Genomic DNA, 15,668 nt, shown 5'->3' with positions numbered 1-15,668 from the left:
TGCAGTCATCCCATTACTGATTTATGACTGAAACTGTCTAGGACACAGTTGCTGGCTGTATGTTTCTGAGGGTGGTAATACCTTAACAAAAGGTGAGGATGCCATAAGTAGGTCAGTCAGATGAATGCTTTCAAATGAGCTGTTCAAGTTTGTATAACTAATGGAGCAGTTTAAAAAAAAAAAAAAAAGCAACAGAAAACCCCAAAATGCAAAAGATCCTGACAGGCTTGAGATTAGGAGACTGCTCAGAAAGCTTTGACTGTTAAGGTCAGTTAACTCCAACAGATCATTTACAGGTTTGGTGAAGTTTCAGAACCATATCCTTTCAGTTGTGGTGTGAAAGAAAGTGGCATATGGCTTTTTTAACATTCAGGAGCTCCTCTAGTGAGTCTAAAACTAAAGAAGACAACTATGTTTTTACTAAGGTGGTTTGTTTTTTTTTTTGAAGGCTTAAAATGAAAAGCTTCCATTCCAACTTTCAGCCCTCTTTAACTGTCACAAGACATATTCATACTGCAATCACACGATGCTCATGACCACATTACAAAGCTACTTTAAAATCAACTAACTTAGCTGTTGCCTGAATATTTAATCAACTTTTTGGTTGCGTTTTATTGCCAGCATCAGATCCCATAATGTAAGCTGTTTGTGCTGTAGATAAACCAATGAAAAAAAGGAGAAAAGAAAAAAGAAGACAGAAGCCCATTCTTTCACCTTTCATACACCAGCTGAGCTTGAAACTAGTGGAGTCATTAAGCGTAATGCCAAGTGTCAGTTGTGTGAACAAATGTGTAATAATTGTATTTTGGATCCAGCAGTGTTTTAGAGCAAACTGCTCATAATTTCCAGCAGTTACTCTTGCAAAGTGCGTTCCTTTCTTTGATTCTTTATCTTCAAATTTTATCTGCAGAATAAAATTGCAAAGTCAACTCATGCTATGCAGTTACTTAAATTGTATGTTATGAAGTAACTAAACCAAACAAATCTAGCAGAAGATAGTTGTCTAAATAAGGTGAGTTTAACTGGTACTGATCTGGTCCTTATCATTCTCTTTGAGACCATATACTGTTTGTGCATCATTTTAAAAAGTTGCTTTTGGCATCAGATTGGTGTTAAAATTGGCCGGTACTAAAATTGCTAAAGCTGGTAAGCTCTGATTTATACCTAATTTGTTCATCAATCATTCCTTCCAAGAATTTTTTTTTTACTAATATATAAATATTTAGTCTTGGAATGTCTCTTTCTCCATATACTTGTGTGTACATGTGTGTTATGTATATATTTATGAAAAATTTATAATTTGTATAGCTAGAACAGAACCTCTCTCCTTCAAGTGCTGTCAGGTAGAAGGAGGGATTCCTCATGCTGCAGATGAGACAATTTATAAAATACATAACATTTTCAGAGGACGTTCTTCTATGCTATTTCAGAGCATCAGAGATCATCCCAGTTTGAGTGATCTGAATAAGGGATGAAATGTTTTGGGGGAGGAGGCAGAGAGGACTGGAGATACTGGAATTCTGAGTTTTCTACGGGTGTGTGAGCAGCATGGGAAGGAGATACGTTGGACTTGTGGAGGTACCTGTATATCACAGTTGGGGTTATTACTACTGAATATGAGGAGACGCAGTCAAAGACCAACTGTGTAAATTTTAGCTGAGAGAAAGCTGTACACGGCCTGGAAGAGAAGAAAGTGTTTAGACCTTACAGCCTTGATAAATGTGAGTGAATGGATAGATGAAAAAAATACTCTTGGAGAAACATAGCTTATTTTGGTAGTCAAGAAACATGGGAGACTTGAAGATCGTCATGCATCTAGGCCTTAATATATCAGAATTACGGCTCTTTGATCCCTCAAAACAATATGGAAACTCATTTATATATATAAAAGCTGATGGTGTTTCTATATTTGGGGTGAGGAATAAATCAGTGATGCTGGGAAAAGTGTTTCATGTCACATTCTACAGCTGGTTTTACAGTGTTCTTGTAAAGTAACCCAGTGTTGTCCTGTGTACCACTGATACTCTTCTTGTACTTCAGACAAAACACACATTTAATTTAGTTCAAAAGTGACCAATGTTACCTGATTATTTTTTTTTCCTTCGTTTCCTTTCCTCTAGCTACTACAGCTTCTGGAGTCTGAAACCATGCAACTAGAAGCCTTTCTGGAGTGGAAGCAACTGGAACCAGTTTACTGGCAGTGGATGGTAATGAATCAAACTGATTTTGGAAGGTGCAGCTTTCTTGACTCTAACATAGCTGACCACTTCCAAAGGCCCCTTCCCACAAAAATAAGTGCTGCAAACCAACTGTTCAACAGCACTTGGAAAAAAGGAAAAAAAACCCATTGGTAAAGTAAGGAATGTTTTATGAGTTCTCCTTCATCCCTCTTTTTTTCTTCAGTAAGACTTGCCCAGCTAAGCTGAGAAATTGCAGGGCAGAGTGGCAGAATTTCATATAGTTAATACAAATGAAAATGTCTGATCTTCATCTCTAATGTTTTTTAAACATAGCAATTGTACATTTTCTTAAAATTAAATGGCTTTTCAGAAGAGGACCTCTAAGCTTTATTGCAGACTTGAGAGCAACTAAATTTGCAAGCAGCTGATATTGAAAACAACTTCATTTTTTCCAGCCAAATAGTGTGTTGAAATTGCCGATTTCCCCTTGAACTGTGTTGAATGATCATAAGAAAATCAATAAGCCTTTCTCTGTGCATCTTACCATTTTTCAAGTGAGTGTAAACGGTACCATCCGTCTCACTTCTGTCTACAACTTTTGCCCATTCACAGTTGCTGAAAATAATTCTTTAGAGCACCACATTAGCTGTATGAGTTTACAAAATTTTGAGAATCAGTGAGCTGACTGTTAATTGCCCATATGCCTTGTTCTACACAAAAAGCAAGGCAAAGAAATATAAAATTACCTCACCTGTCTTGAAGAGTACTTCAAATGCAGAGCCATTCAAATTGCTGTTAGTTCTATAATGGCTTTTGCTTTACACGTCTACCATCTTATGGCTGTTTGGAAAGCAGCAACACTAGCATAAGCCTGGCTCCAAACAGGCAAAATATAACTGCAAGTGTTACGTCAGTGTATCCACCAAAACATTTGCCTCTCACATGTTGAGCGGTGTGGGGAGTATTGTGAGCCTTAGTGTGCTTCCTGGAGTTAAGTCCTAAATAAATACTTGCAAAAAACCTGACCAGCATATCTTTTAAAATTGTTCAGTAGGCTGGATGGCAAATTTGCCTTTTTCTTTTGGTTTGCTGATGATGGTTGTTGATCTCGGATGCTGTAGGATGAATGGGAATGAGATGTGCTTTGAGGATACAGTAGTTTTCTCTTTCCACTTAACCTGTGTTTTGCATTGCTGATCTGATGGATGGGATGATTCTTGCATAGCTACTGCCAGGTCTTCCTGATGGTTGTGGGCAGGAGCATGACAGAGCGTGACATAACTACAGCAACTGGAGTGACTGCAGTAATGTTACTTTAAAATTCTGTCATTTAACGAATTCCAAATTAAAAAACAAAACACAACACACACACACACACACACACACCCCAACAAAACTGAAAAAGCTTTGTTTTATTTCCATGCAGTTTGTTAGCCTGTTGGTGCCAGAAGATACCTGTGTTGTCATGAGCTGGGCCTTTGGTCAGCATGAGCTACTGGCCTCAGCGCTGCTTTGTGCCAATTTGCAGTACTGACGCTTGCTGGGAAAGGAGGTTTTGTAGGGTGTCTTTTGCCATTCTTAGCTGTCTAGTTTTTATCTTGTATGAGCCTAAAAATCTCTTGCTGTGAATTAAGCCAGAGTTTCCAACCTACCTGCAGAGAAGAGAGAGAAAGGGGGAGGGGGGAATATTCCATCCTTTTTATAGCAATCTTTTATATAAGTGAAGGCTGTTAGCATGTCAGTGCCTTCCCAGTCCCTGTTTCTTGGCTAAATAAAACTGGTTCTCTTAATGTGTCCTTGCAGGCCATTCATTCAAACTTCTGATGGTTGTTGCTGCTCTCATATGGGACTTTCCCTCTCATTTATCTGTGTTTAACTTCAGGTGCCTCACCTGTATGTCAGTGTTACACTCGGCACTTTTCTCTCATGGAGACTTGTGTTTATATTTTCTAAAATGGTACTTGACTTTAACAGTATGATATTGGTGACTTCTGACATCTCTTCCAGCAGTGTTGCTGCTGAGCCAGTAATTATGCATTTGGTTTTTCCTGACCCGTGTGTAGACCGTGCTGCTCAACTGCTGAATTTCCTCTCACTGTTTTCAAATTACTTCTCCAATTTCTAAAGATAATTTTGAATGCAAATTATGTCCTTAAAAGAGATTATGACTTCTCCTATTTAATGTCTTCTTGTTAACAGTATAGAAATAAATATTTAATACTCTTTGAGGAGATCTGGGTCCTTTAGTTATGCTGTGCTACACTGGCTTGAAGACTGTGTTTTTCTACATAATCTGTGCACCACGGTGTATAGGTACATGCATTTCAAGGATTCTGAAGGTATTTGGTCTTTTTTGAGTATTTCAAGTAATGGTTGCTATCTCCAAAGGCAGTTGCAGAATTAATTATAGAACCAGTTAGGTGGTTGTGGTCATGCAGAGCTGACAGAGCTCCTGACCAGCCTGGTGCAGGGATCTCTTGAGGTTTCTCAACTTGTAGAGCTTTACACGGGCACAAGTGATCCTGTTGGTGTTACAGCTTATGTGCCACAAAGCAGATAGGGCTCTCCTGAACAGTGTAAGCATGTATCTCCTTCCTGGTCATCACTTTGTTACAAAAAGCCATAGAAGTACATCCAACCTCAGAGTTTGAGGGGAAGGAGCTTGTCTAGAGCTTCTCTGTCCCATGAGTGTTACTTTCTGCTTCAGTGCAGTGGAGGGTATGCTCACAGTATGCAGTCCTTTCTAAAATAAGCTAGGTTAGCAACATAAGTTTTCTGTTAACTTAGAAATATGTTACAGTGAACTGAGGAGGTTATGTCTTAAAATAACTCTGAAATTGTGGAGGAACTGTATACTGAGATGGCAGCAGTGAATTCCTAGTTATGAATTACCAGGAAGACATTGGGGGAGGGGAAACCATTTTAGTTCCTGCTGAAAAGTAACTTTTATTGTTTTTCCTTTAGGAAACTGTGTTAGATAATATGGCTGAAGAGGGAAATACATGTGAGTCCCAGGATGCTCATGCAGAGAAAAGCAGGCTGCCAAAGGCGACCTCGTGCTGCCCTTGGGCTGATAGTCTGACTGGGCAAATTGACAGATTATCCAGAGATCTAATGACTCTCCATGACCAGCTGCATAAGCTTGTAACTCACCGAAAGGCTGCGTGGTGTGAGAAGGTAAGACTTTGGATAGTGTTCTTGATCATTAGTGGCTTTTAAGATGCTGTGTTTTTCAGCTCTCTTGCTATGGCCCATCCTAGGGCAGCCTCCCTGTTGCTGCTCTGTGTCAACCTTGCTGCAGTCTTGATGTCAGATCTACAGTTGTCTGTTTATGCCCACAGCATGCCAGGTGCTCTTTCAAACACAAAGTAGGCACCTGTCCTGGAGAGGCAGTGTGCTGAAACGAAGTAAGTGTTCTTTTGGAAGGGAAGGGATCAAAGAATAGGGGTTGCAAAGGAGAGTAGAGAAGAGGAAGAAATCATGGCATCCCCCGGAGGAGATAGAGGCAGCAGGTTGAAAGTATCAGTAATGGTTATAGTGAGAAAAATGAAGATAGGTATTCACAGAGGAAGGAGGATGGGAAGGCCAGAGCTTGTCATCTTTCACCGAGTTAGTAGTCTTTGAAATGTCTGATGGGGGAAGGAACATAAGAAGGATTTGAAACCTGTGAAGTGAGAGAAGGGACTAAGCACAAGATTTGGTGGAAGAACAGACTGGCAGTGGGAGGCTGGCAGTGGAGGAAAGCAGGTGATACGAAGGAAGTGTACATGGTATTCTCTGATACAGGGATGGGGAGACACTGGGAAGCACCCAGTGGGGGTGGTGGGGCATAAGTAAAGGAGCTGTTAATGTAGATGTAGAAGGTGAATCTGAATATTAACATGCTGACACAAGGAGAAGATACGATGAAGAGGCAGGCATAAAAACTAGTAATTTTTTTCAGGCATCAGGACAAAAGAGGGATACCAGAGAATCCATGAAACCTGTGGATGGAGAAAGTCAGAGAAACAGTTGGGGCAGATAGAGCAGTGACAAAAACACTGTATCACTATTTTGTGTCTGTATTAACTCAGGAGAGGTTTTTTTCTTGGGGTTTTTTGTTTGGTTGGTTTGGTTTTGGGTTGTTTTTTTTTTTTTTTAAACTGAAGAGGTCATAGACAGGATTATAGATCAGCTGACAGAAAGAAAAGTGGCAGGTTGTCAGATCAAGAGGTATTTGCCCAAGAGTTCAAAAGAGTCTGGTATGGAAAATGTGTGTGGAGAGCTAATTGCTCTCTTCTACTGTAATGATAAGGAACTAATTAAGATCAGTTGGATAGGGACAGGCAGAAGGAGCTACTGCTTCACACAGAGTACGGAACTTCTTCCCATGGGGTACTGGATATAAGCAGTGTACATGGATTCGAAATCTGGACACATTCTTGGAAGATTAAGTCCATCAAAGACTTTCAAATATACAGATACAAATTACAAACTTAAGAAGTTGTGGGAGTACAAATCATTGCAGGCTGGGGGAATATTCTGAGGAAGTATCTCCATATATTTGTCTCTGTCTTATAGTCTTTAGGCACTTGCTGTCGATCACTGTTGGTGATGGGCTACTGCACTAGGCAGGTCTCTAGCATCATCAGATTTGGTTGCTTTTATGGCAAAATGGACATGACTTGCAGGACAATTCAGACCTTGAATTCTAAAAATAAAATTTCCAATGCATGATTTCCAAAGCAAGATATGCTCTGAGTCTTATATATCCAGAAGGATTAACTAATTAATTCCTGTTGTATTTTGAAATAGATCCACTGAATGGATTTGAATGATGGTCAGTCTAGTTCCAGTGTTTCTGAGATTCAGTGAATGTCACGTGAGTTTATGACTGTGGGTAACAAGTGTAGTGCATCTTAAGTGTGTTGTTAAAAGGATGGTTTATCACAAATGCCTCCTCTTCTATATGCCCTGGAACAGAATTGTTTTGTAATGCTACACAACAGCAATTTTTGGAATGCTGGGAGTCAGATGACTCTCCATCAATCCTCTTTATATCAACCCTTCCTTTGAATAGTGTTGCTGCTTATGTGATGCTTTCTGCCTGTAGTCTGTCTTTTTTCCCCACAGTCAGGTTGCTTGCTGAATGCAGCCTCCTCTAGCAATTGTATGTTTCTGTCCTCTTCAGTCTTTTCCCTAGAGAAATAAGCTTATCAAATCTTTCCTTCTATATTATTTTTTTAGTCAAACAAAGAGAAGATATAGCAGTAGCTAAAGTGGTCATTATCTCTAACTTTGTATCTTGCAATACTGAGACATCTGGAAATTATTTTGGCTCTCACAGGCATGCCCGGCTGAAGGACAGTACAGTTTATTATAGCTCTTGTGCCCGCTACCTTGTACTTAACAAAAAAAACGTGATAATCCACAGAGTAATTATGTCTGTTGTTACCAGTAGGCCTGATCTCTGTGCCAGGCAACTGAGTAGAAACTGTTCTGAAGAACAGAATTGAGGGCACATGATCAAACGTGATATACTGGGGAAGAGACAGCACAGTTTTTGCAGAGGGGAATCATGAATCTAAAATCTGTTGAAGCTCTTGGAAAGGACCGGTGAGCATGTGGGCAAGGGGGGTTGAATTGACGTTGTTTAATTGCATTTAAAAATGGCATTTGATAAAGTCCCTGAAAAGCTTCTCAACAAAAATAAACTGCCCACGTGGTTGTCTTTCCTCTTACCCTTGAGCAAACAGCAGAGCAGGAAGCGGAGAGGAGGCGGCTGTGATGGGTTTGCGGAGGCAGTCACCGGTGGAGCCTCACGGGCCCGTGCTGCTCAGCGTGTGTACGACTGCTCTGGGAAAGGAGGTGCAGAGCGAGGTGCCCGGGTTGGGAGATGAGACTAAATCCCTGAGAGCACATGAAGGACAACAGCAAAGGAGTGTTGAGGGTCCTTGTACTGAGTAGTGAAGTGGTAAAATGTCAGATAAAATTGCATGGAAATAAATCTAACAAAATGCATCTGAAGGGAGAATTGTAATTTTACATGTGGTTTTTTTGATCTGACTGTCACGGCATGTGAGTAAGCTCTTGGGGTTATAATGATGGTTCTGTGGAAATGTCAGTGGTCAGAAATAGTAAACTGAATCCTAAGAATTGTTAAGAAAGCAGGAGAAAGCAAAACTTAAAATATTCCCATCTGTTCCAGGAATGCTGCGTGCAGTTCTGGTCCCAGTCATAACTCAAAAAAAAAAAAGTGGTTGAGCTGAAAAGGCACAGGGAGGGGAAGTGATGATGACCCAAGTTGTGAAAGACTTTCTCCATGAGGAAAATTACCTAGGCTAGGGCTCCTTGCACTGGAAGAGGAGAGAGTGAAGAGGGGTATCATACTGGAGCAGGAGGAAACATTCTTTTACTGTTCTTCTGATGCTCCTTGGGTTTTCATGATGGGTGAACCTAGAGGGAATTACTGGACAAAATAATGAAGAAAAAAATCACTGTTAAGCAAGAAATATGGAAAGTATTCTCTGGTCAGGAAAGTCCTTCAGCTGCAAACTACCGGAGTTTAGGAAGTTGTATCTTCCAGTGAGGTATTGTTATGTATTTGTCTAGGCCTAAAATTATTCCCTAGCTATTTGCTATTGAAGACTATTGGAGACAGTGCTGGGTTAAATGGAACTTTAAAATAACAAGGTACTGTTCCTCTTTCTTTACATCCAGTTTTGAGTATCACAATTCAGGAGGGAAATTGGGGAGAGTCCAGAAGAGAAAAATGAAAAACACTAAGTCTGGAACATAAGGTCTTTGAAGGCCTTTCTGTTAAAAATGGAAAGACTAAGGTGAAGCATGTGATTCTTTGAATATGAAGAAGTTACCTGTGGGGGAAAGATTTTTATTTCTGGGTTTTTTTCCGCATGTACTCAGTCAGTGGGACAAGATTGTGTGTAAATTGCAACACGGAGATTCTAGTCAGATACTAAGGAAAAAAATTCCTAATGCCCAGGGCAGAGAAATGTTGGAGTAGGTTGTCTGGTGAGCTGTGAAGTCTCCATTCGTGGACCCTGCACAAACCAGGTTATGCAAATATCTGTCAGGGATGGCTGAAGAGGAGATGGACCTGCTCTAAGACTGTGGATTGGGCTTGAAAACTTGAAGGCTTTTACACTTATGCAAGTCTGTGACTGATTCATTTATTTTGGACTGTGTAGAGGTATTTCAGGTGTGTTAAAGTCATTGCTATGCCATGATATCTGGTTTGCACTACTAAACAACTGATTATTATTCAGGATGTGGTTTCAGTGGCGATGTGTCTATTTATTGCAAGTTTGATCATTTGCACACTGATTCTGGTAGTTAAAATCATTGACTTTAAAATCTTTTAAAATGAAGGAACTTGTCTTGGTTTGTTTCTGCCTGCCCTCAGCAATTTCTTTGGTGATGTGCTTGGAATGACCCTGAAACCTTTCAGAGACATTCACTAGAAGATACCTGAATGTTGCCATGGGATTTGGGTGATTTGTGAAACCCTGATTAATATGACATTTTAACTGATACCCATCTCTAGGCAGCAATGTGTTCTGTATCTTAGAGGAGAAAAGGCATATGACAGAGGTGTGATCTGAATATGGGGCTTTGTTATTGTTAGCTTTGTTCTTTTCCATGCAGTACTGGGCAAATAACTGTCATCTTTGACATTTTGGGGATTTGTAAATGATCAGAAAGTTGAGGGAAATGGTTAAGCTTTACAAATGTTTCTTTTAGAAACAAACTTAACTGTAAAAGATGAAATCTCCTAATTCCAGAAGAGAACTTGTTTGTTTGTTTGCTTTTTCCTTTCTGAATATTTCATGTTATCTACTCCTCTATTTGAGAGGGGGATTTGATTTCACTCTGTGTTAAATATTTGGCATCCGCAAACTGGAATGCAGAGTATTTGACGCCAAATGATGATAATTTCAGTTTTCATCACATAAATGCTCACACCGTACGAAGCTTTTGTAGAAACTTGGAATGTTGTATCTTGGGATCCTCTGTGTTCACTAGCATTTAAAAGCAAGCTAGACTCCTTTGAGATGGTGATATGATGGGATGGAGCTTGCTCATGCATACATCTCTGAAGCATGGCCCAGAAAGACTTAGAGCCAATAATCTGAGCTTGAACACGCTCTTTGCACACTAGAGCCCTCGCCAGAAATACTGGTGGCTGTGCTTTGCATGCTTGGCTTATGTTGTGCCTGAGAACCCAGAGTTGACTTTAAGAGGTTGTAATCCCTGGTGCATATCAGACCTCCTTAATGACTGTGGAAGAGCTCACTGAAACCTGTGTTTTCTCTTTGTTTCTGTATTTTCCTCCTGATCAGTTGCCTCCCCTTCCATTCAGTAACCCCTAACCTTCCCAAACCATTGCACCCACAGCCTTGATAGGGATGGCAGGATGCAGGGCTGCCCATTTCATAAGATGCCCTTTGGGTTCATAGTGTGTTGGGGAGGGGCTGTATGGGACAGGGATGTTTTGTTGTCTCTTGCAGAGGAGAGGGGAGGTGCAGGGGTGGTCGGTGGTGGTGGTGGCAGCCTGCAACACCCCATCAAGTGGGTGAAACAGAGGCTTTCACTCCACCCCGAGTCCTGTGATTCACTCAAACTTTTTGCCACTGCCAGCTCATCACAGCACACTGCTGGAGACCCTGTAGGGTCTAATAAAAGGAGATTTTTTTTTTTCCTAAGGATCTTACATTTATAAAAGACTGAATGATTTTTGATGCACTTTGATTTAAGACTTCACTTTTTCAAACAGGGTAGCAACTCTAGAGGCTGATGCTGAAACATAGTCCTACATCCTTCTAGTTTTGGTTGGGTTTTTTAAATCTACTTAAACAAGTGCACTTCCAAAGTTTTTCTATAGATATGCCTCACAATGAATTGGAGCTGTGGGTACCCGAGTAGCCACTGCTAGTGCTTGGTGGCTGTGCTGTGCGTATGGCTGACCTGCGTGAAAATAAAGGCACGTGCAGTTTATGTGTGTAGGTGAGGGAAATACAGTGACTCGTTATTTTCTCCACTCTGTGAATGGGAAAGAGCGCTGTTGGGGGTTGTTCGGGCTGCTGGTGTGCTGTGTTCCCTCCTGCACAGGTGTGGGGCCAGGTTTTGTTTCTGCTGCCTTAAACTCGGGACTTGTGGCAGAGAGACAGGTGAACTCCCACTGAAGAACTCTCTGAAGGCTTGTCAAAAGCTCTTTTTTTTTTTTTAAGCAAACTGTTCACACTGCATCTTTACTATTTCTGCTGTTTGTTCTAGCTCTCTGGGCTTTCAGCTAATATGAAGATGTTAGTGTAGTGAGTAGTTAATTATCCAGGCTGTCTGGGGTGCAGGAAGTGGAGGAGTGGTAGAGAATGGTTCAGTGCCAGCGTATTTCCTCAGTCAGCACATTCCCTTCCCCTGCCCCTTCCCTGGTCCCAGAGTGTTTCTGTGTTCCACTTTGTATTTGCAAACCTCCATCTGGAGCCAAGCAGCTGTCAGTGGAGCTTTTCATGCAAAAGAAATTGAAGAACTAGCAAGGCCACAAGAGCAGCTTTTGGAAATACATGGTTGGCTGGGCCCAGATGCCTGTGTAGGGGGAGGAAACCCAGAGAGATCAACTGAAGCATCCATCAAAGAAAGCAATGGAGGACATGGACAGGAGGATGGCAAGGAGGGACAAGGCTAATGGCTTTTATGTTATTTAGTTAAATGTAGGATTAAATTTGCTGCTGATGGAATTGCCATGGTATTAGCAGATTTAGGTTATTAGAAAGCATGGATCTACTGTAAACAGTAGGAAGTAAGATTCTAATGTTTGTATTCACTTGTTGCTCATGTATTTTCTTGCATTGGTTTATTTGTCACTCATCAATAGTTCTAGCAGGATATCTGAGTCCACTTGCTTCTGGTAAGTGCCTGTGGAGATTGTGGTGGAGATCCAAGTGATTGTTCCTGGAGGAGGACAGTGTGCTCTTCCTTGTGTTAGAAGGAGGAAAGAAGCTATCTCCATACATCGGTTCTCTTCTTCACAGCAGGATCTAATATTTGCGTTAGACCTGAAGCCCCTAGTTAGCCTGGTTTAAGGTTGGTGTGCACGTGGAAAGTTACTGCAGATAAGCAGAGCTGGGTGATGTTTGAAAGAATCTTGCTCGCTTCTAAGAACTCTGTGCAGGTTGGTCAGACTTGAATAGTCGATGTTGTTAAGCTTGCAGCACACAAAGAGATGAAAAAGATAAGTATTCTTCATTTGCAGATGCAACTTGCTGTGCAGATTGCTGAATGAGTGCTGAACTGTGAGAGAGACAGAGACTCTGTACCAGTTGCTAAATCAGCAAACCAACTTCAAACACACAAAAACTGTAACGGAAAATAAATTACCCAGCCTGACATTCCTCATGGGGCTTATATATTCTAAAAGACTCCAGCTCCTTAGGGAAGAGAGAAACATTAAAAACTTGAGTGCTGTCTCCTGTTCTGTGTGCAGAACTCTGGGGTTTGAAGTAAGCATGGGTGAAAGTTTTTTCTTGCTTCCCAAAAGGTGCTGTTTTCCCTTCCTTTCCCAAAATGCAGAATGTTTGCTCAGGTGACAGGATCAGTTAAAGTATAATCAATAACCAGTGTTAATATTTTACTCGCATTATTTGACAAGATGTTGGATACCAACCAAGGCAATGAAACGTGTAGTAAATGTAGCTGAAGAATTATACTCCAATAAATTTTAGATGAGCTTTATTTAACAATAAACTGTAAAAAAGCCCATTCCAATGAGGGAACGTGTTTTGTAGGCACTGTAAATGTTTCAGTGCCTTTTTAAGAAATAAGTGTAATACTTATGTTCTCACAGCTAAAACACGCAATAAAACATGGACGAAGACTAGGAATGCCTGTAGGGCTCAGATGTACAAAGTGTGTAATATTGCAGGTCCCAGCACCACCTTTATCTCTTGAATGTGAAAAGCTTGGAGGCTAATGAGTGGGATTTAAGGTACCTGTGACCACAAGGTTGCTGGATTTCAAGACTTCTTGCAAGTGGTGAGCCACTGCAACAAATGTTGTCCTCCACAAGGGCAGGATCTTGGGGACATAGCTAATTCTGGCTGACAGAGGCCATATTAATACCGTAGCCAGTGGCTGTATTTCAGAGCAGCTCTACCTGAAACACTATTAGTGTGTTTTACTGAACCTTTCAGAGTGGGTTTCGGGGACGGTAGCTTCCAGGAGGTATCTGGCTTGCTTTACAGCTCCGGGCAGACTGTTGGGATGGGTTCCTCCTCCATCAGCAGCAGTTATAAGCGTTGTGTACTTTGCAGTACTGCTTAGTTTTAGGTGAGATGCTTTTAGAAGGACTGTTTGCATTCCTGCATTCAAAACTTTAAGTTTCCTTTTTTTCTTAAAACCTTGACCTTGTTCTCTGTCATCTGCCCTGAAAACGAGGGTACTTGATCATAAGAGGGAAAAAGCATCGAACCCATTTCAGTGTCTTTGTCCCTTGTGCTTGTAGAAGAGCTGACATAAAAGTAAATCTGTAATTTAATAGTCACATCTCTTCTTCCCAGCCAGAAATGCATCTAAATAAAGCTTTAGTACACTTCCGAGCTCAGAACTCACTCCTTCTAATTCTTCACCTTACCGACTTTCTCAAAACCCTGAGAGCTGTTTGATTTTTTTTTTTTTCTTCCTTTGCGGGCTAGCTGTAGAGCCCGGCCTCTGACTGCTGCAAGAGTCACGATGGCCATTCAAGCAGCTTCACATCCACCTAGAGCTGCTACTCGCCATCAAAACTTAAAATGATGAATATATTTTAAGAGTAGTGGCCTTAGAAAATGTCTGCTTTTTCGCTGAAATTCTGAAAATGTTTTGTGTAGACAAATCTCCACCTGGGAGTTAAAAGTTGATTTGCCTCGTCATAGTTGTGGATAGGCTGGGTTGCTGGAGTGACCTTTGCTGCTCTGGGTGCACTGCTCTGGCCTCCCCCAAAAGCAGAGAGGAGAGCTGCAGGGCTGGGTGCTGGTGGAGGTTCTGCAGCAGACATGCAAAGCCGCTGGAGGGGACAAGGGACTATTTTCTAACTAAAAACCAAACTGAGAAGAAACTCCCTAGAAGTTGGGCGGGGGGGGGGCGGGGGTTAGGGTTTTTTGTTTGTGTGTTGTTTCCGTTTTCCTTGTAATTTTTACATAAGACAGACCCTTTTCTGAAAATTTGTGTGACTAGGTGGTAATACCTTCCTCTCATCTATGTATTTTATGAGTATGTATAAACATTCCTTTTTTTTTGCTGCATATGCAGGGACTACCTTGCTTGAATTTGTTTCATATTCAGGATAATATAGAGAAGTGCAAGTCACAAGCAGCACTTTGTTTCTAAAGTGGCTACTTTCATGTTGCACAGTGATAAAGCTTTCCTTAAAACAAAGTGGGGCCCTCCAAGCCTCTGTAAGTCACTTAGATCTGAGATGATATCTCATATCATCAGTGTTTGTCTCTGCTGCCCAAGATAAAAGTTTGGAAGAACAAATTGAAAAATAAGTGAGCAATTTATTATATGAAGCAATACTTGTCTGTTGCCTTCCTTTGTAATTTGTAGTTGTCAGGGTCTTTTTCAAAGTAGCACTGCAGCCTTTTTGCAAGTGTCTAAATTACTTACACTGACATACTCTGGTTTTCATATCATACATTTTCAGTATGTGCCTATTACTACATTAATTTGTGTGATCTTCTAATTGAATTCAAGGATTTTGAAAAGTCTAGAGATAAAATCGTAGTTAAAAAGAAATGCATTATAAAAGGCTGGGCTGTTAGAATGGATTTTTTTTTAATTCCTATAAAATGCTGAAGATTTATAATTTGGAGAAGGAAATACGTGTTTATCTCTTATTCCCTGTGGTGAGCATTCAGAATTGTGTGGCATGTGGGACTTCAACAAGTCTGAACTGTGTCTGATTTTAGTCCATGGTAAAGAATCTGCAAGTTTGATAAAGCTCCTGCCTGGAGCTGTCCCACCTTCCCAGGAGCAGTGGGACTGTACGAGACCCTACAGGCTGGCAAGGCTTGCATATCTTCTCGGGAAGTAGCTGAAGAGGTTTAGGTGAGCTCCTGGCTCCAGAGCACAGTGATTCTGGCTGTCTTGTATGCTCTTGCTGATGCTTCATGTCTGCTCTTTTTGTGCTGGCATCACTGGCATCCTCTTGAGATGAACAGAGGTGATGCAGAAATTGCTGATTTCTTTGAAGACCATTTGTTATTTTAAGATTTGTCCCTGGCTGGTTCTGCCCAGAGTTGCTGCAATAGAATAATCACATCACATTTTTGACTCCCATCTATTTTTTCTTCTTTGAGTTCAGTTGTACTCCTCAAAAGTTAACTATTAGAAAAGCAAATTACTCATGCCAAAAACTCAGGAACAGAGAGTTCAGAAAATATCCATACAACAGGAAACTTTTTTGTAGCTTTGTGGAAGAGGGATGTATCTTATGAGGCTTTCAGCATAGCTGCC

General features: G+C 40.9%; 1 protein-coding gene across 1 annotated transcript in view; it reads left to right on the top strand.

Moving 5' to 3' along the window:
• The window catches only part of TEDC1 (tubulin epsilon and delta complex 1), a 72,960-nt gene that overhangs the window by 45,858 nt on the left and 11,434 nt on the right, over positions 1 to 15,668 (top strand). The window contains exons 6-7 of the mRNA XM_074832804.1: positions 2,121 to 2,207; positions 5,145 to 5,357. Of these exons, the coding sequence (XP_074688905.1) occupies positions 2,121 to 2,207; positions 5,145 to 5,357 (300 nt within the window). The remainder of the gene's footprint in view (positions 1 to 2,120; positions 2,208 to 5,144; positions 5,358 to 15,668) is intronic.

Source organism: Strix aluco, chromosome 8 (assembly GCF_031877795.1).
Source record: "Strix aluco isolate bStrAlu1 chromosome 8, bStrAlu1.hap1, whole genome shotgun sequence".
Taxonomy (NCBI): domain Eukaryota; kingdom Metazoa; phylum Chordata; class Aves; order Strigiformes; family Strigidae; genus Strix; species Strix aluco.
Note: the sequence above shows the minus strand (reverse complement) of the source record. Positions and strands in the feature narration are given on the sequence as shown.